The sequence below is a fragment of the Hypanus sabinus genome, unplaced genomic scaffold (assembly GCF_030144855.1).
Source record: "Hypanus sabinus isolate sHypSab1 unplaced genomic scaffold, sHypSab1.hap1 scaffold_952, whole genome shotgun sequence".
In the NCBI taxonomy this organism is placed as follows: Eukaryota; Metazoa; Chordata; class Chondrichthyes; order Myliobatiformes; family Dasyatidae; genus Hypanus; species Hypanus sabinus.
The window spans coordinates 146,448-174,301 of NW_026781807.1; the positions used below are offsets into that span (position 1 = coordinate 146,448).

Here is a 27,854-nt window from a genome sequence, read left to right on the forward strand (position 1 = left end):
GAGGGAGATACTGAGATACATCACACCGTCAGAGGGGAGATACAGAGATACATCACCCTGATAGAGGGAGATACTGAGATGCATCACAGTGTCAGAGGGGAGTTACTGAGACACATCACTCTGTCAAAGGGGAGATACTGAGATACCACACGCTGTCAGAGTGGAGATACTGATACACTTCACAATGGCAGAGGGGAGACTCTTAGGTTAATCACAGTGTCAGAGGGTAGATACTGAGATACATCACACTGACAGAGTGGAGATACTGCGATACATCACACTGACAGAGGGGAGGTACTGAGATGCATCACTCTGTCAGAGGAGAGATACTGAGATATATCACACAGTCAGAGGGGAGATACTGAGGTACATCACACAGTCAGAGGGGATGAACTGAGATGCTTCACACTGTCAGAGGGTTGATACTGAGGTATATCACACTGTCAGAGGGGGGTTATTGAGAGACATCACACTGTCAGCAGGGAGGTACTGAGATACTTCACACTGTCAGAGGGTAGATATTGAGAGACATCACACTGTCAGAGGGGAATCACTGAGACACATCACACTGTAAAAGGGGAGTTACTGATATACATTACGCTGTCAGAGGTAGATACTGAAATACATCACACTGTCAGAGGGGAGATACTGAGATACATCACACTGTCAGAGGGAGATACTGAGATACATCACAGTGTCAGAGTTGAGTTACTGATACACATCACAATGGCAGAGGGGAGACTCTTAGGTTAATCAAACTGACAGAGGGGAGATACTGAGATACATCACACTGACAGAGGGGAGATAGAGAGATACATCACACAGACAGAGGGGAGATACTGAGACCCATCACACTGTCAGAGGGGAGATACTGAGATACAACACACTGTCAGAGTGTAGATTCTGCGATACATCATACTGTCAGACGGTGGATACTGAGATACATCACACTGTCAGAGGTGAGTGACTGAGATACATCACACTGTCAGAGTGGAGATACTGATTTACATCACGCTGTCAGAGGGGAAATACTGAGATATCTCAGGTTGTCAGAGTATAGATACTGAGCCAAATCACACTCTCAGAAGGGATATTCTGAGATACATCATACTCTCAGAGAGTAGATACAGAGATACATCACACTGTCAGAGTGGAGATACCGATTTACATCACACTATCAGAGGTGAGATACTGTGATACATCACGCTGTCAGAGGGGAGATACGGAGATACAGCACGCTGTCAGAGGGGAGATAGTGATTGACATCACACTGTCAGAGGGGAGTTACTGAGATACATCAGAGTGTCAGAGGGGAGATACTGAGATACCTCACGCTGTCAGAGTGGAGATACTGATACACATCATAATGGCAGAGGGGAGAATCTTAGGTTAATCACAGTGTCAGAGGGTAGATACTGAAATATATCGCACGGTCAGAGGGGAGTCTCTTAGGTTAATCACAGTGTCAGACGGTAGATACTGAGAAATATCGCACGATCAGAGGGGAGACTCTTAGGTTAATCACACTGTCAGAGGGGAGATACTGAGATACATCACACTGTCATAGGGGAGCTACTGAGATACATCACACTGACAGCGGGGAGATACTGAGATACAACACACTATCATAGGGTAGGTACTGAGATACATCATAAAGACAGAGGTGGATACTGATGCACATCACACTGTCAGAGGGGAGGTACTGAGATGCATCACTCTGTCAGAGGGGATATACTGAGATACAACACACTATCAGAGGGGAGATACTGATATACATCACACTGTCAGAGTGGAGATACTGAGATACAGCACACTGTCAGAGGGGAGATACTGAGATACAACACACTATCAGAGGGGAGATACTGAGATACCTCACACTGTCAGAGGGTGGATACAGAGAAACATCACTCTGTCAGAGGTGAGTTACTGAGATACATCACACTGTCAGATGTGGAATCTGTGATAAATCACGCTGTCAGAGGGGAGATACTGAGATACATCACGCTGTCAGAGTGGAGATACTGAGATACATCACGCTGTCAGAGGGGAGATACTGAGATACATCACGCTGTCAGAGTGGAGATACTGAGATACATCACACTGTCAGACAGGAGTTACTGAGATACATCACACTGACAGAGGGGAGATACTGAGATACATCACACTGTCAGAGGGGTATTAATGAGATACATCACACTGTCAGAGGGGAGTTACTGATATACATTACGCTGTCAGAGGTAGATACGGAAATGCATCACACTGTCAGAAGGGAGATCCTGAGATACATCACACTGTCAGAGGGGAGATACTGAGATACATCACACTGTCAGAGGTGAGTTACTGAGACACATCACACTGACAGAGGGGAGATACTGAGATACATCACACTGTCAGAGGGGAGATACTGAGATACATCACACTGACAGAGGGGAGATACTGAGATACATCACACTGTCAGAGGGGAGATACTGAGATACATCACACTGTCAGAGGGGAGATTCTGAGATACATCACACTGTCAGAGGGGAGATACTGAGATACATCACACTGTCAGAGTGGAGATTCTGAGATACATCACACTGTCAGAGGTGAGTTACTGATATACATTACGCTGTCAGAGGTAGATACGGAAATGCATCACACTGTCAGAAGGGAGATCCTGAGATACATCACACTGTCAGAAAGGAGATACTGAGGTACATCACACTGTCAGAGGTGAGTTACTGAGACACATCACACTGACAGAGGGGAGATACTGAGATACATCACACTGTCAGAGGGGAGATACTGAGATACATCACACTGACAGAGGGGAGATACTGAGATACATCACACTGTCAGAGGGGAGATACTGAGATACATCACACTGTCAAAGGGGAGATTCTGAGATACATCACACTGTCAGAGATGAGTTACTGAGACACATCACACTGACAGAGGGGAGATACTGAGATACATCACACTGTCAGAGGGGAGATACTGAGATACATCACACTGACAGAGGGGAGATACTGAGATACATCACACTGTCAGAGGGGAGATACTGAGATACATCACACTGTCAGAGGGGAGTTATTGAGATACATCAATCTGTCAGAGAGAGATACTGAGATACATCACACTGACAGAGGGGAGATGCTGAGATACATCACACTGACAGAGGGGAGATACTGAGATACATCACACTGTCAGAGGGGAGATGCTGAGATACATCACACTGTCAGACAGGAGTTACTGAGAGGCATCACACTGTCAGAGGGGAATTAATGAGACACATCACACTGTCAGAGGGGAGTTACGGATATACATTACGCTGTCAGAGGTAGATACTGAGATACATCACACTGTCAGAGGGGAATTGCTGAGACACATCACACTGTAAAAGGGGAGTTACTGATACACATTACGCTGTCAGACAGGAGTTACTGAGGTACATCACACTGACAGAGGGGAGATACTGAGATACATCACACTGTCAGAGGGGAGATACGGAGATACATCACACTGTCAGAGGGGAGATAGTGATTGACATCACGCTGTCAGAGAGGAGATAGTGATTGACATCACGCTGTCAGAGTGGAGATACTGATACACGTCACAATGGCAGAGGGGAGAATCTTAGGTTAATCACCGTGTCAGAGGGGAGATACTGAGATATATCGCACGGTCAGAGGGGAGCTACTGAGATACATCATCCTGTCAGAGGGGAGATACTGAGATACATCACACTGACAGAGGGGAGATACTGAGATACATCACACTGTCAGAGGGGAGATACTGAGATACATCACACTGTCAGAGGGGAGATAGAGAGATACATCACACTGACAGAAGGGAGATACTGAGATACATCACACTGTCAGAGGGGAGATACGGAGATACATCACACTGTCAGAGGGGAGATAGTGATTGACATCACGCTGTCAGAGAGGAGATAGTGATTGACATCACGCTGTCAGAGTGGAGATACTGATACACGTCACAATGGCAGAGGGGAGAATCTTAGGTTAATCACCGTGTCAGAGGGGTGATACTGAGATATATCGCATGGTCAGAGGGGAGCTACTGAGATACATCACACTGACAGAGGGGAGATACTGAGATACATCACACTGTCAGAGGGGAGTTATTGAGATACATCAATCTGTCAGAGAGAGATACTGAGATACATCACACTGACAGAGGGGAGATACTGAGAGACATCACATTGTCAGAGGGGAGCTACTGAGATACATCACACTGACAGAGGGGAGATACTGAGATACATCACACTGTCAGAGGGGAGATACTGAGATACATCACACTGACAGAGGGGAGATACTGAGATACATCACACTGTCAGAGGGGAGTTATTGAGATACATCAATCTGTCAGAGAGAGATACTGAGATACATCACACTGACAGAGGGGAGATACTGAGAGACATCACACTGTCAGAGGGGAATTAATGAGACACATCACACTGTCAGAGGGGAGTTACTGATATACATCACACTGTCAGAGGGGAGTTATTGAGATACATCAATCTGTCAGAGAGAGATACTGAGATACATCACACTGACAGAGGGGAGATGCTGAGATACATCACACTGACAGAGGGGAGATACTGAGATACATCACACTGTCAGAGGGGAGATGCTGAGATACATCACACTGTCAGACAGGAGTTACTGAGATACCTCACACTGTCAGAGGGGAATTGCTGAGACACATCACACTGTAAAAGGGGAGTTACGGATATACATTACGCTGTCAGAGGTAGATACTGAGATACATCACACTGTCAGATTGGAGATACTGAGATACATCACACTGTCAGAGGGGAGATACTGAGATACAACACACTGTCAGAGGGAGATACTGAGATACATCACACTGTCAGAGGGGAGATACTGAGATACATCACGCTGTCAGACAGGAGTTACTGAGATACATCACACTGACAGAGGGGAGATACTGAGATACATCACACTGTCAGAGGGGAGATACGGAGATACATCACACTGTCAGAGGGGAGATAGTGATTGACATCACGCTGTCAGAGTGGAGATACTGATACACGTCACAATGGCAGAGGGGTGAATCTTAGGTTAATCACCGTGTCAGAGGGGAGATACTGAGATATATTGCACGGTCAGAGGGGAGCTACTGAGATACATCATCCTGTCAGACAGGAGTTACTGAGATACATCACACTGACAGAGGGGAGATACTGAGATACATCACACTGTCAGAGGGGAGATGCTGAGATACATCACACTGTCAGACAGGAGTTACTGAGAGGCATCACACTGTCAGAGGGGAATTAATGAGACACATCACACTGTCAGAGGGGAGATACTGATACACGTCACAATGGCAGAGGGGAGAATCTTAGGTTAATCACCGTGTCAGAGGGGAGATACTGAGATATATCGCACGGTCAGAGGGGAGCTACTGAGATACATCATCCTGTCAGAGGGGAGATACTGAGATACATCACACTGACAGAGGGGAGATACTGAGATACATCACACTGTCAGAGGGGAGATACTGAGATACATCACACTGTCAGAGGGGAGATAGAGAGATACATCACACTGACAGAGGGGAGATACTGAGATACATCACACTGTCAGAGGGGAGATACGGAGATACATCACACTGTCAGAGGGGAGATAGTGATTGACATCACGCTGTCAGAGAGGAGATAGTGATTGACATCACGCTGTCAGAGTGGAGATACTGATACACGTCACAATGGCAGAGGGGAGAATCTTAGGTTAATCACCGTGTCAGAGGGGTGATACTGAGATATATCGCATGGTCAGAGGGGAGCTACTGAGATACATCACACTGACAGAGGGGAGATACTGAGATACATCACACTGTCAGAGGGGAGTTATTGAGATACATCAATCTGTCAGAGAGAGATACTGAGATACATCACACTGACAGAGGGGAGATACTGAGAGAGATCACATTGTCAGAGGGGAGCTACTGAGATACATCACACTGACAGAGGGGAGATACTGAGATACATCACACTGTCAGAGGGGAGATACTGAGATACATCACACTGACAGAGGGGAGATACTGAGATACATCACACTGTCAGAGGGGAGTTATTGAGATACATCAATCTGTCAGAGAGAGATACTGAGATACATCACACTGACAGAGGGGAGATACTGAGAGACATCACACTGTCAGAGGGGAATTAATGAGACACATCACACTGTCAGAGGGGAGTTACTGATATACATTACGCTGTCAGAGGTAGATACTGAGATACCTCACACTGTCAGAGGGGAATTGCTGAGACACATCACACTGTAAAAGGGGAGTTACGGATATACATTACGCTGTCAGAGGTAGATACTGAGATACATCACACTGTCAGATTGGAGATACTGAGATACATCACACTGTCAGAGGGGAGATACTGAGATACAACACACTGTCAGAGGGAGATACTGAGATACATCACACTGTCAGAGGGGAGATACTGAGATACATCACGCTGTCAGACAGGAGTTACTGAGATACATCACACTGACAGAGGGGAGATACTGAGATACATCACACTGTCAGAGGGGAGATACGGAGATACATCACACTGTCAGAGGGGAGATAGTGATTGACATCACGCTGTCAGAGTGGAGATACTGATACACGTCACAATGGCAGAGGGGTGAATCTTAGGTTAATCACCGTGTCAGAGGGGAGATACTGAGATATATTGCACGGTCAGAGGGGAGCTACTGAGATACATCATCCTGTCAGACAGGAGTTACTGAGATACAACACACTGACAGAGGGGAGGTACTGAGATACATCACACTGATAGAGTGGAGATACTGAGATACATCACCCTGATAGAGGGAGATACTGAGATGCATCACAGTGTCAGAGGGGAGTTACTGAGACACATCACTCTGTCAAAGGGGAGATACTGAGATACCTTATGCTGTCAGAGTGGAGATACTGATACACGTCACAATGGCAGAGGGGAGACTCTTAGGTTAATCAAACTGACAGAGGGGAGATACTGAGATACATCACACTGACAGAGGGGAGATAGAGAGATACATCACACAGACAGAGGGGAGATACTGAGACCCATCACACTGTCAGAGGGGAGATACTGAGATACAACACACTATCAGAGGGGAGATACTGAGATACATCACACTGTCAGAGTGGAGATTCTGCGATACATCACACTGTCAGAGGTGAGTTACTGAGACACATCACACTGTCAGAGGGGAGATAGTGATTGACATCACGCTGTCAGAGTGGAGATACTGATTTACATCACGCTGTCAGAGCGGAAATACTGAGATATCTCAGGTTGTCAGAGTATAGATACTGAGCCAAATCACACTCTCAGAAGGGATATTCTGAAATACATCATACTCTCAGAGAGTAGATACAGAGATACATCACACTGTCAGAGTGGAGATACCGATTTACATCACACTATCAGAGGTGAGATACTGTGATACATCACGCTGTCAGAGGGGAGATACGGAGATACATCACGCTGTCCGAGGGGCGTTACTGAGATACATCACACTGTCAGAGGGGAGATAGTGATTGACATCACACTGTCAGAGGGGAGATACTGATTTACATCACGCTGTCAGAGCGGAAATACTGAGATATCTCAGGTTGTCAGAGTATAGATACTGAGCCAAATCACACTCTCAGAAGGGATATTCTGAAATACATCATACTCTCAGAGAGTAGATACAGAGATACATCACACTGTCAGAGTGGAGATACCGATTTACATCACACTATCAGAGGTGAGATACTGTGATACATCACGCTGTCAGAGGGGAGATACTGAGATACATCACACTGACAGAGGGGAGATACTGAGATACATCACACTGTCAGAGGGGAGTTATTGAGATACATCAATCTGTCAGAGAGAGATACTGAGATACATCACACTGACAGAGGGGAGATACTGAGTGTCATCACACTGTCAGAGGGGAATTAATGAGACACATCACACTGTCAGAGGGGAGTTACTGATATACATTACGCTGTCAGAGGTAGATACTGTGATACATCACACTGTCAGAGGGGAATTGCTGAGACACATCACACTGTAAAAGGGGAGTTACGGATATACATTACGCTGTCAGAGGTAGATACTGAGATACATCACACTGTCAGATTGGAGATACTGAGATACATCACACTGTCAGAGGGGAGATACTGAGATACAACACACTGTCAGAGGGAGATACTGAGATACATCACACTGTCAGAGGGGAGATACTGAGATACATCACGCTGTCAGACAGGAGTTACTGAGATACATCACACTGACAGAGGGGAGATACTGAGATACATCACACTGTCAGAGGAGAGATACTGAGATACATCACACTGTCAGAGGGGAGATACTGATTTCCATCACGCTGTCAGAGGGGAAATACTGAGATATCTCAGGTTGTCAGAGTATAGATACTGAGCCAAATCACACTCTCAGAAGGGATATTCTGAAATACATCATACTCTCAGAGAGTAGATACAGAGATACATCACACTGTCAGAGTGGAGATACTGAGATACATCACACTGTCAAAGGGGAGATACTGAGATACATCACACTGTCAGAGTGGAGATACCGATTTACATCACACTATCAGAGGTGAGATACTGTGATACATCACGCTGTCAGAGGGGAGATACGGAGATACAGCACGCTGTCAGAGGGGCGTTACTGAGATACATCACACTGTCAGAGGGGAGATAGTGATTGACATCACACTGTCAGAGGGGAGTTACTGAGATACATCAGAGTGTCAGAGGGGAGAAACTGAGATACCTCACGCTGTCAGAGTGGAGATACTGATACACATCATAATGGCAGAGGGGAGAATCTTAGGTTAATCACAGTGTCAGAGGGTAGATACTGAGATATATCGCACGGTCAGAGGGGAGTCTCTTAGGTTAATCACAGTGTCAGAGGGGAGATACTGAGATACATCACACTGACAGAGGGGAGATACTGAGATACATCACACTGTCAGAGGGGAGATACTGAGATACATCACACTGTCAGAGGGGAGATAGAGAGATACATCACACTGACAGAGGGGACATACTGAGATACATCACACTGTCAGAGGGGAGATACGGAGATACATCACACTGTCAGAGGGGAGATAGTGATTGACATCACGCTGTCAGAGAGGAGATAGTGATTGACATCATGCTGTCAGAGTGGAGATACTGATACACGTCACAATGGCAGAGGGGAGAATCTTAGGTTAATCACCGTGTCGGAGGGGTGATACTGAGATATATCGCACGGTCAGAGGGGAGCTACTGAGATACATCACACTGACAGAGGGGAGATACTGAGATACATCACACTGACAGAGGGGAGATACTGAGATACATCACACTGTCAGAGGGGAGTTATTGAGATACATCAATCTGTCAGAGAGAGATACTGAGATACATCACACTGACAGAGGGGAGATACTGAGAGACATCACATTGTCAGAGGGGAGATACTGAGATATATCGCACGGTCACAGGGGAGCTACTGAGATACATCACACTGACAGAGGGGAGATACTGAGATACATCACACTGTCAGAGGGGAGATACTGAGATACATCACACTGACAGAGGGGAGATACTGAGATACATCACACTGTCAGAGGGGAGTTATTGAGATACATCAATCTGTCAGAGAGAGATACTGAGATACATCACACTGACAGAGGGGAGATACTGAGAGACATCACACTGTCAGAGGGGAATTAATGAGACACATCACACTGTCAGAGGGGAGTTACTGATATACATTACGCTGTCAGAGGTAGATACTGAGATACATCACACTGTCAGAGGGGAATTGCTGAGACACATCACACTGAAAAAGGGGAGTTACGGATATACATTACGCTGTCAGAGGTAGATACTGAGATACATCACACTGTCAGAGGGGAGATACTGAGATACCTCACGCTGTCAGAGTGGAGATACTGATACACATCATAATGGCAGAGGGGAGAATCTTAGGTTAATCACAGTGTCAGAGGGTAAATACTGAGATATATCGCACGGTCAGAGGGGAGTCTCTTAGGTTAATCACAGTGTCAGACGGTAGATACTGAGAAATATCGCACGATCAGAGGGGAGACTCTTAGGTTAATCACACTGTCATAGGGGAGCTACTGAGATAAATCACACTGACAGAGGGGAGATACTGAGATACAACACACTATCATAGGGTAGGTACTGAGAGTCATCATACAGACAGAGGGTGGATACTGATGCACATCACACTGTCAGAGGGGAGGTACTGAGATGCATCACACTGTCAGAGGGGAGATACTGAGATACATCACACTGTCAGAGGGGAGATACTGAGATACAGCACACTGTCAGAGTGGAGATTCTGCGATACATCATACTGTCAGAGGGGATATACTGAGATACAACACACTATCAGAGGGGAGATACTGATATACATCACGCTGTCAGAGTGGAGATACTGAGATACATCACACTGTCAGAGTGGAGATACTGAGATACATCACACTGACAGAGGGGAGATACTGAGATACATCACACTGTCAGAGGGGAGTTATTGAGATACATCAATCTGTCAGAGAGAGATACTGAGATACATCACACTGACAGAGGGGAGATACTGAGAGACATCACATTGTCAGAGGGGAGATACTGAGATATATCGCACGGTCACAGGGGAGCTACTGAGATACATCACACTGACAGAGGGGAGATACTGAGATACATCACACTGTCAGAGGGGAGATACTGAGATACATCACACTGACAGAGGGGAGATACTGAGATACATCACACTGTCAGAGGGGAGTTATTGAGATACATCAATCTGTCAGAGAGAGATACTGAGATACATCACACTGACAGAGGGGAGATACTGAGAGACATCACACTGTCAGAGGGGAATTAATGAGACACATCACACTGTCAGAGGGGAGTTACTGATATACATTACGCTGTCAGAGGTAGATACTGAGATACATCACACTGTCAGAGGGGAATTGCTGAGACACATCACACTGAAAAAGGGGAGTTACGGATATACATTACGCTGTCAGAGGTAGATACTGAGATACATCACACTGTCAGAGGGGAGATACTGAGATACAACACACTGTCAGAGGGAGATACTGAGATACATCACACTGTCAGAGGGGAGATACTGAGATACATCACGCTGTCAGACAGGAGTTACTGAGATACATCACACTGACAGAGGGGAGATACTGAGATACATCACACTGTCAGAGGGGAGATACGGAGATACATCACACTGTCAGAGGGGAGATAGTGATTGACATCACGCTGTCAGAGTGGAGATACTGATACACGTCACAATGGCAGAGGGGTGAATCTTAGGTTAATCACCGTGTCAGAGGGGAGATACTGAGATATATTGCACGGTCAGAGGGGAGCTACTGAGATACATCATCCTGTCAGACAGGAGTTACTGAGATACATCACACTGACAGAGGGGAGATACTGAGATACATCACACTGATAGAGTGGAGATACTGAGATACATCACCCTGATAGAGGGAGATACTGAGATGCATCACAGTGTCAGAGGGGAGTTACTGAGACACATCACTCTGTCAAAGGGGAGATACTGAGATACCTTATGCTGTCAGAGTGGAGATACTGATACACGTCACAATGGCAGAGGGGAGACTCTTAGGTTAATCAAACTGACAGAGGGGAGATACTGAGATACATCACACTGACAGAGGGGAGATAGAGAGATACATCACACAGACAGAGGGGAGATACTGAGACCCATCACACTGTCAGAGGGGAGATACTGAGATACAACACACTATCAGAGGGGAGATACTGAGATACCTCACACTGTCAGAGGGTGGATACAGAGATACATCACTCTGTCAGAGGTGAGATACTGAGATACATCACACAGTCAGAGGGGAGATACTGAGATACATCACGCTGTCAGAGTGGAGATACTGAGATACATCACGCTGTCAGAGGGAAGATACTGAGATACATCACGCTGTCAGAGTGGAGATACTGAGATACATCACACTGTCAGACAGGAGTTACTGAGATACATCACACTGTCAGAGGGGTATTAATGAGATACATCACACTGTCAGAGGGGAGTTACTGATATACATTACGCTGTCAGAGGTAGATACGGAAATGCATCACACTGTCAGAGGGGAGATACTGAGATACATCACACTGTCAGAAGGGAGATCCTGAGATACATCACACTGTCAGAGGGGAGACCCTGAGATACATCACACTATCAGAGGGGAGATACTGAGATACATCACACTGTCAGAGGGGAGATTCTGAGATACATCACACTGTCAGAGGTGAGTTACTGAGACACATCACACTGACAGAGGGGAGATACTGAGATACATCACACTGTCAGAGGTGAGTTACTGAGATACATCACACTGACAGAGGGGAGATACTGAGATACATCACACTGACAGAGGGGAGATACTGAGATACATCACACTGTCAGAGGGGAGATACTGAGATACATCACACTGTCAGAGGGGAGTTATTGAGATACATCAATCTGTCAGAGAGAGATACTGAGATACATCACACTGACAGAGGGGAGATGCTGAGATACATCACACTGACAGAGGGGAGATACAGATATACATTACGCTGTCAGAGGTAGAAACTGAGATACATCACACTGTCAGAGGGGAATTGCTGAGACACATCACACTGTAAAAGGGGAGTTACTGATATACATTACGCTGTCAGACAGGAGTTACTGAGATACATCACACTGACAGAGGGGAGATACTGAGTTACATCACACTGTCAGAGGGGAGATACGGAGATACATCACACTGTCAGAGGGGAGATAGTGATTGACATCACGCTGTCAGAGTGGAGATACTGATACACGTCACAATGGCAGAGGGGAGAATCTTAGGTTAATCACCGTGTCAGAGGGGAGATACTGAGATATATCGCACGGTCAGAGGGGAGCTACTGAGATACATCATCCTGTCAGAGGGGAGATACTGAGATACATCACACTGACAGAGGGGAGATACTGAGATACATCACACTGTCAGAGGGGAGATACTGAGATACATCACACTGTCAGAGGGGAGATAGAGAGATACATCACACTGACAGAGGGGAGATACTGAGATACATCACACTGTCAGAGGGGAGATACGGAGATACAGCACGCTGTCAGATGGGCGTTACTGAGATACATCACACTGTCAGAGGGGAGATAGTGATTGACATCACACTGTCAGAGGGGAGTTACTGAGATACATCAGAGTGTCAGAGGGGAGATACTGAGATACCTCACGCTGTCAGAGTGGAGATACTGATACACATCATAATGGCAGAGGGGAGAATCTTAGGTTAATCACAGTGTCAGAGAGTAGATACTGAGATATATCGCACGGTCAGAGGGGAGTCTCTTAGGTTAATCACAGTTTCAGACGGTAGATACTGAGAAATATCGCACGATCAGAGGGGAGACTCTTAGGTTAATCACACTGTCATAGGGGAGCTACTAAGATACATCACACTGACAGAGGGGAGATACTGAGATACAACACACTATCATAGGGTAGGTACTGAGATACATCATACAGACAGAGGGTGGATACTGATGCACATCACACTGTCAGAGGGGAGGTACTGAGATGCATCACTCTGTCAGAGGGTAGATAGAGAGATACATCACACTGTCAGAGGGGAGATACTGAGATACATCACACTGTCAGAGGGGAGATACTGAGATACATCACACTGTCAGAGGGGAGATACTGAGATACAACACACTATCAGAGGGGAGATACTGATATACATCACACTGTCAGAGTGGAGATACTGAGATACAGCACACTGTCAGAGGGGAGATACTGAGATACAACACACTATCAGAGGGGAGATACTGAGATACCTCACACTGTCAGAGGGAGGATACAGAGATACATCACTCTGTCAGAGGTGAGTTACTGAGATACATCACATTGTCAGATGTGGAATCTGTGATACATCACGCTGTCAGAGGGGAGATACTGAGATACATCACGCTGTCAGAGGGGAGATACTGAGATACATCACACTGTCAGAGGGGAGATACTGAGATACATCACACTGTCAGAGGGGAGATACTGAGATACATCACGCTGTCAGAGTGGAGATACTGAGATACATCACGCTGTCAGAGGGGAGATACTGAGATACATCACGCTGTCAGAGTGGAGATACTGAGATACATCACACTGTCAGACAGGAGTTACTGAGATACATCACACTGACAGAGGGGAGATACTGAGATACATCACACTGTCAGAGGGGTATTAATGAGATACATCACACTGTCAGAGGGGAGTTACTGATATACATTACGCTGTCAGAGGTAGATACGGAAATGCATCACACTGTCAGAAGGGAGATCCTGAGATACATCACACTGTCAGAGGGGAGATACTGAGATAAATCACACTGTCAGAGGGGTGATACTGAGATACAACACACTATCAGAGGGGAGATACTGAGATACATCACACTGTCAGAGTGGAGATTCTGAGATACATCACACTGTCAGAGGTGAGTTACTGAGACACATCACACTGACAGAGGGGAGATACGGAGATACATCACACTGACAGAGGGGAGATACTGAGATACATCACACTGTCAGAGGGGAGATACTGAGATACATCACACTGTCAGAGGGGAGTTATTGAGATACATCAATCTGTCAGAGAGAGATACTGAGATACATCACACTGACAGAGGGGAGATGCTGAGATACATCACACTGACAGAGGGGAGATACTGAGAGACATCACATTGTCAGAGGGGAGATACTGAGAGACATCACACTGTCAGAGGGGAATTAATGAGACACATCACACTGTCAGAGGGGAGTTACTGAGACACATCACACTGACAGAGGGGAGATACTGAGATACATCACACTGACAGAGGGGAGATACTGAGATACATCACACTGTCAGAGGGGAGATACTGAGATACATCACACTGTCAGAGGGGAGTTATTGAGATACATCAATCTGTCAGAGAGAGATACTGAGATACATCACACTGACAGAGGGGAGATACTGAGATACCTCACACTGTCAGAGGGAGGATACAGAGATACATCACTCTGTCAGAGGTGAGTTACTGAGATACATCACACTGTCAGAGGGGAGTTATTGAGATACATCAATCTGTCAGAGAGAGATACTGAGATACAACACACTATCAGAGGGGAGATACTGAGATACCTCACACTGTCAGAGGGGAATTAATGAGACACATCACACTGTCAGAGGGGAGTTACTGATATACATTACGCTGTCAGAGGTAGATATGAGATACATCACACTGTCAGAGGGGAATTGCTGAGACACATCACACTGTAAAAGGGGAGTTACTGATATACATTACGCTGTCAGACAGGAGTTACTGAGATATATCACACTGACAGAGGGGAGATACTGAGATACATCACACTGACAGAGGGGAGATACTGAGATACATCACACTGTCAGAGGGGAGATACGGAGATACATCACACTGTCAGAGGGGAGATAGTGATTGACATCACGCTGTCAGAGAGGAGATAGTGATTGACATCACGCTGTCAGAGTGGAGATACTGATACACGTCACAATGGCAGAGGGGAGAATCTTAGGTTAATCACCGTGTCAGAGGGGAGATACTGAGATATATCGCACGGTCAGAGGGGAGCTACTGAGATACATCATCCTGTCAGAGGGGAGATACTGAGATACATCACACTGTCAGAGGGGAGATACTGAGATACATCACGCTGTCAGAGTGGAGATACTGAGATACATCACGCTGTCAGAGGGGAGATACTGAGATACATCACGCTGTCAGAGTGGAGATACTGAGATACATCACACTGTCAGACAGGAGTTACTGAGATACATCACACTGACAGAGGGGAGATACTGAGATACATCACACTGTCAGAGGGGTATTAATGAGATACATCACACTGTCAGAGGGGAGTTACTGATATACATTACGCTGTCAGAGGTAGATACGGAAATGCATCACACTGTCAGAAGGGAGATCCTGAGATACATCACACTGTCAGAGGGGAGATACTGAGATAAATCACACTGTCAGAGGGGTGATACTGAGATACAACACACTATCAGAGGGGAGATACTGAGATACATCACACTGTCAGAGTGGAGATTCTGAGATACATCACACTGTCAGAGGTGAGTTACTGAGACACATCACACTGACAGAGGGGAGATACTGAGATACATCACACTGACAGAGGGGAGATACTGAGATACATCACACTGTCAGAGGGGAGATACTGAGATACATCACACTGTCAGAGGGGAGTTATTGAGATACATCAATCTGTCAGAGAGAGATACTGAGATACATCACACTGACAGAGGGGAGATGCTGAGATACATCACACTGACAGAGGGGAGATACTGAGAGACATCACATTGTCAGAGGGGAGATACTGAGAGACATCACACTGTCAGAGGGGAATTAATGAGACACATCACACTGTCAGAGGGGAGTTACTGATATATATTACGCTGTCAGAGGTAGATACTGAGATACATCACACTGTCAGAGGGGAGATACGGAGATACATCACACTGTCAGAGGGGAGATAGTGATTGACATCACGCTGTCAGAGAGGAGATAGTGATTGACATCACGCTGTCAGAGTGGAGATACTGATACACGTCACAATGGCAGAGGGGAGAATCTTAGGTTAATCACCGTGTCAGAGGGGAGATACTGAGATACATCGCACGGTCAGAGGGGAGCTACTGAGATACATCATCCTGTCAGAGGGGAGATACTGAGATACATCACACTGACAGAGGGGAGATACTGAGATACATCACACTGACAGAGGGGAGATACTGAGATACATCACACTGTCAGAGGGGAGATACTGAGATACATCACACTGTCAGAGGGGAGATAGAGAGATACATCACACTGACAGAGGGGAGATACTGAGATACATCACACTGTCAGAGGGGAGATACGGAGATACATCACACTGTCAGAGGGGTGATAGTGATTGACATCACGCTGTCAGAGAGGAGATAGTGATTGACATCACGCTGTCAGAGTGGAGATACTGATACACGTCACAATGGCAGAGGGGAGAATCTTAGGTTAATCACCGTGTCAGAGGGGAGATACTGAGATATATCGCACGGTCAGAGGGGAGCTACTGAGATACATCACACTGACAGAGGGGAGATACTGAGATACATCACACTGACAGAGGGGAGATACTGAGATACATCACACTGTCAGAGGGGAGTTATTGAGATACATCAATCTGTCAGAGAGAGATACTGAGATACATCACACTGACAGAGCGGAGATACTGAGAGACATCACATTGTCAGAGGGGAGATACTGAGATATATGGCACGGTCAGAGGGGAGCTACTGAGATACATCACACTGACAGAGGGGAGATACTGAGATACATCACACTGTCAGAGGGGAGATACTGAGATACATCAATCTGTCAGAGAGAGATACTGAGATACATCAGACTGACAGAGGGGAGATACTGAGCTACATCACACTGTCAGATTGGAGATACTGAGACACATCACACTGTCAGAGGGGAGATACTGAGATACAACACACTGTCAGAGGGAGATACTGAGATACATCACACTGTCAGAGGGGAGATACTGAGATACATCACGCTGTCAGACAGGAGTTACTGAGATTCATCACACTGACAGAGGGGAGATACTGAGATACATCACACTGTCAGAGGGGAGATACGGAGATACATTACACTGTCAGAGGGGAGATAGTGATTGACATCACGCTGTCAGAGTGGAGATACTGATACACGTCACAATGGCAGAGGGGAGAATCTTAGGTTAATCACCGTGTCAGAGGGGAGATACTGAGATATATTGCACGGTCAGAGGGGAGCTACTGAGATACATCATCCTGTCAGACAGGAGTTACTGAGATACATCACACTGACAGAGGGGAGATACTGAGATACATCACACTGATAGAGTGGAGATACTGAGATACATCACCCTGATAGAGGGAGATACTGAGATGCATCACAGTGTCAGAGGGGAGTTACTGAGACTCATCACTCTGTCAAAGGGGAGATACTGAGATACCTCACGCTGTCAGAGTGGAGATACTGATACACGTCACAATGGCAGAGGGGAGAATCTTAGGTTAATCACCGTGTCAGAGGGGAGATACTGAGATATATTGCACGGTCAGAGGGGAGCTACTGTGATACATCATCCTGTCAGACAGGAGTTACTGAGATACATCACACTGACAGAGGGGAAATACTGAGATACATCACACTGATAGAGTGGAGATACTGCGATACATCACACTGTCAGAGGGGAGGTACTGAGATGAATCTCTCTGTCAGAGGAGAGATACTGAGATATATCACACAGTCAGAGGGGAGATACTAAGGTACATCACACAGTCAGAGGGGATGAACTGAGATGCTTCACACTGTCAGAGGGTTGATACTGAGATATATCACACTGTCAGAGGGGGTTATTGAGAGACATCACACTGTCAGCAGGGAGGTACTGAGATACTTCACACTGTCAGAGGGTAGATACTGAGATACATCACACTGTTAGAGGGGAGATACTGAGATACATCACAGTGTCAGAGTTGAGTTACTGATACACATCACAATGGCAGAGAGGAGAGACTCTTAGGTTAATCAAACTGACAGAGGGGAGATACTGAGATACATCACACTGACAGAGGGGAGATAGAGAGATACATCACACAGACAGAGGGGAGATACTGAGACCCATCACACTGTCAGAGGGGAGATACTGAGATACAACACACTATCAGAGGGGAGATACTGAGATACATCACACTGTCAGAGTGGAGATTCTGCGATACATCACACTGTCAGACGGTGGATACTGAGATGCATCACACTGTCAGAGGTGAGTGACTGAGATACATCACACTGTCAGAGGGGAGATACTGATTTCCATCACGCTGTCAGAGGGGAAATACTGAGATATCTCAGGTTGTCAGAGTATAGATACTGAGCCAAATCACACTCTCAGAAGGGATATTCTGAAATACATCATACTCTCAGAGAGTAGATACAGAGATACATCACACTGTCAGAGTGGAGATACCGATTTACATCACACTATCAGAGGTGAGATACTGTGATACATCACGCTGTCAGAGGGGAGATACGGAGATACAGCACGCTGTCAGAGGGGCGTTACTGAGATACATCACACTGTCAGAGGGGAGATAGTGATTGACATCACACTGTCAGAGGGGAGTTACTGAGATACATCAGAGTGTCAGAGGGGAGAAACTGAGATACCTCACGCTGTCAGAGTGGAGATACTGATACACATCATAATGGCAGAGGGGAGAATCTTAGGTTAATCACAGTGTCAGAGGGTAGATACTGAGATATATCGTACGGTCAGAGGGGAGTCTCTTAGGTTAATCACAGTGTCAGACGGTAGATACTGAGAAATATCGCACGATCAGAGGGGAGACTCTTAGGTTAATCACACTGTCATAGGGGAGCTACTGAGATACATCACACTGACAGAGGGGAGATACTGAGATACAACACACTATCATAGGGTAGGTACTGAGATACATCATACAGACAGAGGGTGGATACTGATGCACATCACACTGTCAGAGGGGAGGTACTGAGATGCATCACTCTGTCAGAGGGTAGATAGAGAGATACATCACACTGTCAGAGTGGAGATTCTGCGATACATCATACTGTCAGAGGGGATATACTGAGATACAGCACACTGTCAGAGGGGAGATACTGAGATACCTCACACTGTCAGAGGGTGGATACAGAGATACATCACTCTGTCAGAGGTGAGATACTGAGATACATCACACTGTCAGAGTGGAGTTACTGAGATACAGCACACTGTCAGAGGGGAGATACTGAGATACCTCACACTGTCAGAGGGTGGATACAGAGATACATCACTCTGTCAGAGGTGAGATACTGAGATACATCACACTGTCAGAGGGGAGATACTGAGATACATCACGCTGTCAGAGTGGAGATACTGAGATACATCACGCTGTCAGAGGGGAGATACTGAGATACATCACGCTGTCAGAGTGGAGATACTGAGATGCATCACACTGTCAGACAGGAGTTACTGAGATACATCACACTGACAGAGGGGAGATACTGAGATACATCACACTGTCAGAGGGGTATTAATGAGATACATCACACTGTCAGAGGGGAGTTACTGATATACATTACGCTGTCAGAGGTAGATACGGAAATGCATCACACTGTCAGAGGGGAGATACTGAGATACATCACACTGTCAGAGGGGAGATGCTGAGATACATCACACTGTCAGAGGGGAGATACTGCGATACATTACACTGTCAGAGGGGAGATCCTGAGATACATCACACTGTCAGAGGGGAGATACTGAGATACATCACACTGTCAGAGGGGAGATACTGAGATACATCACACTGTCAGAGGGGAGATACTGAGATACATCACATTGACAGAGGGGAGATGCTGAGATACATCACACTGACAGAGGGGAGATACTGAGAGACATCACATTGTCAGAGGGGAGATACTGAGAGACATCACACTGTCAGAGGGGAATTAATGAGACACATCACACTGTCAGAGGGGAGTTACTGATATACATTACGCTGTCAGAGGTAGATACTGAGATACATCACACTGTCAGAGGGGAATTGCTGAGACACATCACACTGTAAAAGGGGAGTTACTGATATACATTACGCTGTCAGACAGGAGTTACTGAGATACATCACACTGACAGAGGGGAGATACTGAGATACATCACGCTGTCAGACAGGAGTTACTGAGATACATCACACTGTCAGAGGGGAGATACTGAGATACATCACACTGTTAGAGGGGAGATATTGAGATACATCACACTGTCAGAGGGGAGATACAGAGATACATCACACTGACAGAGGGGAGATACTGAGATACATCACACTGTCAGAGGGGAGATACTGAGATACATCACACTGTCAGAGGGGAGATACTGAGATACATCACACTGTCAGAGGGGAGATACTGAATTTAATCCACAGTGGGGACCTGAGGCTGGTGCTGAGGGTGTGGCTGATCAGTGGTGAAAGATGTTCCTGTTCTCCTCTGTGCAGTGTCGGGCGATCGGAGAGCTAACACTCCACCAGATGTGACCGTGCAGAGGGGTTTGTGTGCCCGGATTCCGTGCCACTACAGTTCTCTTTTGCACGAGGACAATGATACCTGGGTTGGGATCTGGATGAAAGATGAGTGTCGGTCTCAAACTGTCACTGCCCACTCCAAGGATCACGGTCAGGTATTCCCGATGTTTCAACATCGCACCCGGCTCTCCGGAAAACTGAAAGATGGCGACTGTTCCCTGGTTATAGACAACATCGTGCAGGAAGATGAAGGATATTATTACTTCAAAATTGCATCTGAAAATGTGGATCGACACAGCTATCTGCCCCCAACTCAGCTCCATGTCACTGGTGAGTGCCTGGTATAATTTTCCATCAAATTGGGATATATGATAAACCGCTGTAACATCAATCACACCTTCGTACAGATAGTTACAAACCTATTTTAAATGGTCATTGAAGGGTTAACGAGCATGGTGTCCATTCTGCTGTGGACAGTGATTAGGGCAGAATCCTGCCAGTCACAAACCCGTGTTACCGACCTGCTCACCCAGCAGTATCAAAGGTGCTGAGTGTGAATGTGCTTTGAGCAGAGGGAGAGAATCTGTCAGGCTTGTTCCTCCAAACCAGCAGTCATTTCTTACTCGTTACATTTATCTAAAAGGATCCCTTTCTCTGTGTTAGATTTCACAGATAAGCCCTCGATATTCCCTGCTGAAATGGTTGCAGGAAAACCAGTGAACATAAGGTGCACCTTCAACATCTCGTGTAGTGGATCGACACCGAGCTTCACCTGGATCACGCCCTCGAATGTATTGGCATTAAACTCGAGCAGTGTAACCGAACGGGCTGACACTCTGACATATACATCTGTTCTGACCTTCACCCCAGCGCTCAAACTCCACGGGCAAAATCTCACCTGCAGATTCAAATACACATCTGTTTCATCGGAGCAGACAGTCACATTAACCGTGCGGTGTAAGTATGGACAGCATTCGGTGACATCTTAACATAATGCAGCAATTCCTCTGCATTGTCTCTCCATTAGTGTAGTTATTGCTCCCCCAGAAACACAGTCCCCTATCAGTACTGCCCCATCAAACCATTCCGAGTTTACTAATCCTCTGCACACACTGTTCAGACACTGTCCCAGGGCAGATTCTCAGCTTTGCAAAGCTGCATCGATTCCAGCAGGTCCAGCTCTCCCTCCTCGGAGAGTGAAATACTCCCTCACCGTGATCCATCAAAGCATGCAGCGCTCCCTCACTACTACACTGCAGAACTCTATTGTTGCTGCTGCTGTCACTGTGTAGTACTGCCTCACTGTTACAGTGTTGTACTCTATTGTTTCTGATACTCTCACTGGACAGCGCTCCCTCACTGTTACAGTGTTGTACTCTGTTGTTTCTGATACTCTCACTGTGCAGCGCTCCCTCACTGTTACAGTGTTGTACTCTATTGTTGCTGCTGCTCTCATTGTGCAGCGCTCCCTCACTGTTACAGTGTTGTACTCTGTTGTTGCTGATACTCTCACTGGACAGCGCTCCCTCACTGTTACAGTGTTGTACTCTGTTGTTGCTGCTGCTCTCACTGGACAGCGCTCCCTCACTGTTACAGTGCTGTACTCTGTTGTTGCTGCTGCTCTCACTGGACAGCGCTCCCTCACTGTTACAGTGTTGTACTCTATTGTTGCTGATACTCTCACTGGACAGCACTCCCTCACTGTTACAGTGTTGTACTCTGTTGTTGCTGATACTCTCACTGGACAGCGCTCCCTCACTGTTACAGTGTTGTACTCTGTTGTTTCTGATACTCTCACTGAACAGCGCTCCCTCACTGTTACAGTGTTGTTCTCTGTTGTTGCTGCTGCTCTCACTGGACAGCGCTCCCTCACTGTTACAGTGCTGTACTCTGTTGTTGCTGCTGCTCTCACTGGACAGCGCTCCCTCACTGTTACAGTGTTGTACTCTGTTGTTGCTGATACTCTCACTGTGCAGCGCTCCCTCACTGTTACAGTGTTGTACTCTGTTGTTGCTGATACTCTCACTGGACAGCGCTCCCTCACTGTTACAGTGTTGTACTCTGTTGTTGCTGCTGCTCTCACTGGACAGCGCTCCCTCACTGTTACAGTGTTGTACTCTGTTGTTGCTGCTGCTCTCACTGGACAGCGCTCCCTCACTGTTACAGTGCTGTACTCTGTTGTTGCTGCTGCTCTCACTGGACAGCGCTCCCTCACTGTTACAGTGCTGTACTCTGTTGTTGCTGATACTCTCACTGGACAGCGCTCCCTCACTGTTACAGTGTTGTACTCTATTGTTGCTGATACTCTCACTGGACAGCGCTCCCTCACTGTTACAGTGTTGTACTCTGTTGTTGCTGATACTCTCACTGGACAGCACTCCCTCACTGTTACAGTGTTGTACTCTGTTGTTGCTGATACTCTCACTGGACAGCGCTCCCTCACTGTTACAGTGTTGTTCTCTATTGTTTCTGATACTCTCACTGAACAGCGCTCCCTCACTGTTACAGTGCTGTACTCTGTTGTTGCTGCTGCTCTCACTGGACAGCGCTCCCTCACTGTTACAGTGTTGTACTCTGTTGTTGCTGATACTCTCACTGTGCAGCGCTCCCTCACTGTTACAGTGTTGTACTCTGTTGTTGTTGCTGCTGCTCTCACTGGACAGCGCTCCCTCACTGTTACAGTGTTGTACTCTGTTGTTGCTGATACTCTCACTGGACAGCGCTCCCTCACTGTTACAGTGCTGTACTCTGTTGTTGCTGCTGCTCTCACTGGACAGCGCTCCCTCACTGTTACAGTGTGGTACTCTGTTGTTGCTGATACTCTCACTGGACAGCGCTCCCTCACTGTTACAGTGTTGTACTCTATTGTTGCTGATACTCTCACTGGACAGCGCTCCCTCACTGTTACAGTGTTGTACTCTGTTGTTGCTGATACTCTCACTGGACAGCGCTCCCTCACTGTTACAGTGTTGTACTCTGTTGTTGCTGCTGCTCTCACTGGACAGCGCTCCCTCACTGTTACAGTGCTGTACTCTGTTGTTGCTGCTGCTCTCACTGGACAGCGCTCCCTCACTGTTACAGTGCTGTACTCTGTTGTTGCTGCTGCTCTCACTGGACAGCGCTCCCTCACTGTTACAGTGTTGTACTCTGTTGTTGCTGATACTCTCACTGGACAGCGCTCCCTCACTGTTACAGTGTTGTACTCTGTTGTTGCTGCTGCTCTCATTGTGCAGCGCTCCCTCACTGTTACAGTGTTGTACTCTGTTGTTGCTGCTGCTCTCACTGGACAGCGCTCCCTCACTGTTACAGTGTTGTACTCTATTGTTGCTGATACTCTCACTGGACAGCACTCCCTCACTGTTACAGTGTTGTACTCTGTTGTTGCTGATACTCTCACTGGACAGCGCTCCCTCACTGTTACAGTGTTGTACTCTGTTGTTTCTGATACTCTCACTGAACAGCGCTCCCTCACTGTTACAGTGTTGTTCTCTGTTGTTGCTGCTGCTCTCACTGGACAGCGCTCCCTCACTGTTACAGTGCTGTACTCTGTTGTTGCTGCTGCTCTCACTGGACAGCGCTCCCTCACTGTTACAGTGTTGTACTCTGTTGTTGCTGATACTCTCACTGTGCAGCGCTCCCTCACTGTTACAGTGTTGTACTCTGTTGTTGCTGATACTCTCACTGGACAGCGCTCCCTCACTGTTACAGTGTTGTACTCTGTTGTTGCTGCTGCTCTCACTGGACAGCGCTCCCTCACTGTTACAGTGCTGTACTCTGTTGTTGCTGCTGCTCTCACTGGACAGCGCTCCCTCACTGTTACAGTGTTGTACTCTATTGTTGCTGATACTCTCACTGGACAGCACTCCCTCACTGTTACAGTGTTGTACTCTGTTGTTGCTGATACTCTCACTGGACAGCGCTCCCTCACTGTTACAGTGTTGTTCTCTATTGTTTCTGATACTCTCACTGAACAGCGCTCCCTCACTGTTACAGTGTTGTACTCTGTTGTTGCTGCTGCTCTCACTGGACAGCGCTCCCTCACTGTTACAGTGCTGTACTCTGTTGTTGCTGCTGCTCTCACTGGACAGCGCTCCCTCACTGTTACAGTGCTGTACTCTGTTGTTGCTGATACTCTCACTGGACAGCGCTCCCTCACTGTTACAGTGTTGTACTCTATTGTTGCTGATACTCTCACTGGACAGCGCTCCCTCACTGTTACAGTGTTGTACTCTGTTGTTGCTGATACTCTCACTGGACAGCGCTCCCTCACTGTTACAGTGTTGTACTCTGTTGTTGCTGCTGCTCTCACTGGACAGCGCTCCCTCACTGTTACAGTGCTGTACTCTGTTGTTGCTGCTGCTCTCACTGGACAGCGCTCCCTCACTGTTACAGTGCTGTACTCTATTGTTGCTGATACTCTCACTGGACAGCGCTCCCTCACTGTTACAGTGTTGTACTCTATTGTTGCTGATACTCTCACTGGACAGCGCTCCCTCACTGTTACAGTGTTGTACTCTGTTGTTGCTGCTGCTCTCACTGGACAGCGCTCCCTCACTGTTACAGTGTTGTACTCTATTGTTGCTGATACTCTCACTGGACAGCGCTCCCTCACTGTTACAGTGTTGTACTCTATTGCTGCTGATACTCTCACTGGACAGCGCTCCCTCACTGTTACAGTGTTGTACTCTGTTGTTACTGATACTCTCACTGGACAGCGCTCCATCTGTACCTCTATTCGTACCACTTTTCACCTTACTTGCCAAAGCAACCTCATATCTTATTTTAACTTTTCTAATTTCTTTCTAAAGATTCTTTTTACATTTTACATCGAGCATCTCATTTACTCCATGCTGCCTATATTTGTCGTAGATCTCTCTCTTTTTCTGAACCAGGTTTCCAATATCCCTTGAAAACCATGGCTCTCTCAAACTTTTAACCTTTCAGTAGAAGTGGTAGAGGCAGGTTCGGTATTGTCATTTAAAGTAAAATTGGATAGGTATATAGACAGGAAAGGAATGGAGGGATCTGAGCTGAGTGCGGGTCGATGGGACTAGGTGAGAATAAGCGTTCGACACAGACTAGAAGGGCTGAGATGGCCCTTATTGAAATATGGTTTTATACTACCTGTTGTACTCTACAGGCACTGCCGATCTCACTGTGCAGAGCTGCCCCAGTGCTACAGTGTTGTACGCCACTGGTACTGCAGCTCTCACTGTGCAGAGCTGCTCTCACTGTGTAGAACTGCCCCAGTGCTACAGTGCTGTACCCTACTGGTACTGATACTCTCACTGTGCAGAGCTGCCCCAGTTCTACAATGCTGTACCCCACTGGTACTGCTGCTCTCACTGTGCAGAACTGCCCCAGTGCTACAGTACTGTACCCCACTGGTACTGCCACTCTCACTGTGTAGAGCTGCCCCAGTGCTACAGTGCTGTACCCCACTGGTACTGATATTCTCACTGTGCAGAGCTGCCCCAGTGCTACAGTGCTGTACCCCACTGGTACTGATACTCTCACTGTGTAGAACTGCCCCAGTGCTACAGTACTGTACCCCACTGGTACTGCCACTCTCACTGTGTAGAGCTGCCCCAGTGCTACAGTGCTGTACCCTACTGGTACTGATACTCTCACTGTGCAGAGCTGCCCCAGTTCTACAATGCTGTACCCCACTGGTACTGCTGCTCTCACTGTGCAGAACTGCCCCAGTGCTACAGTACTGTACCCCACTGGTACTGATACTCTCACTGTGTAGAGCTGCCCCAGTGCTACAGTGCTGTACCCCACTGGTACTGCAGCTCTCACTGTGTAGAACTGCCCCAGTGCTACAGTGCTGTACCCCACTGGTACTGCTGCTCTCACTGTGCAGAACTGCCCCAGTGCTACAGTGCTGTACCCCACTGGTACTGCAGCTCTCACTGTGTAGAACTGCCCCAGTGCTACAGTGCTGTACCCCACTGGTACTGCTGCTCTCACTGTGCAGAACTGCCCCAGTGCTACAGTGCTGTACCCCACTGGTACTGCAGCTCTCACTGTGTAGAACTGCCCCAGTGCTGCCGCCTCACATCATGCAGTCGTCTCTGCACCGCTCGTCCCACTGCAGCACTTCCTTGGCACTGGCCGTCACATAGTTGAGAATTCCCTCACATTGAGCCCACAAGGGAATTGCCATAAGTAATTGTTCTCTCATTCTTAGCTCCTCCAACAGTGGAAACACTGGTTGTCTCACTGGCCGCGGCAGGAGTAGTTGTATCCCTGTTCATCTTGGTGACACTGACTTGGTTCGTTCTTCAGTCCCGACGTAGAACTAACAGGTGAGTGTTAGTTCGGAAGACAGTAAATATCCCCATTTACCAGATCTCCAGTACCAAGACCCTCTTTTCTCCTCAATCCCAGCTTCTGAGCAATCACCTGAATATTACTGTTCTGTCATTGGAGGCAATGCCTTCAGTCTAGGTCTAGAGATCTGGAATTCCTCTTCTGATAGCCTCTCACCATCTGCACACAGCACTACTCCACCCATTACTAAACATCCCCCTGGAGCATATAATTGATCCCACCTGAGAT

The 27,854-nt window shown here is 46.9% G+C and overlaps 1 protein-coding gene across 1 annotated transcript in view; it reads left to right on the forward strand.

The window, feature by feature from the left end:
- The window catches only part of LOC132390562 (sialic acid-binding Ig-like lectin 14), a gene marked incomplete at its 3' end in the record, with an annotated part of 133,932 nt that extends 106,331 nt beyond the window's left edge, over positions 1-27,601 (forward strand). The window contains exons 4-6 of the mRNA XM_059963173.1: positions 21,264-21,620; positions 21,954-22,247; positions 27,484-27,601. Of these exons, the coding sequence (XP_059819156.1) occupies positions 21,264-21,620; positions 21,954-22,247; positions 27,484-27,601 (769 nt within the window). The remainder of the gene's footprint in view (positions 1-21,263; positions 21,621-21,953; positions 22,248-27,483) is intronic.
- Positions 27,602-27,854: the final 253 nt, after the last annotated feature.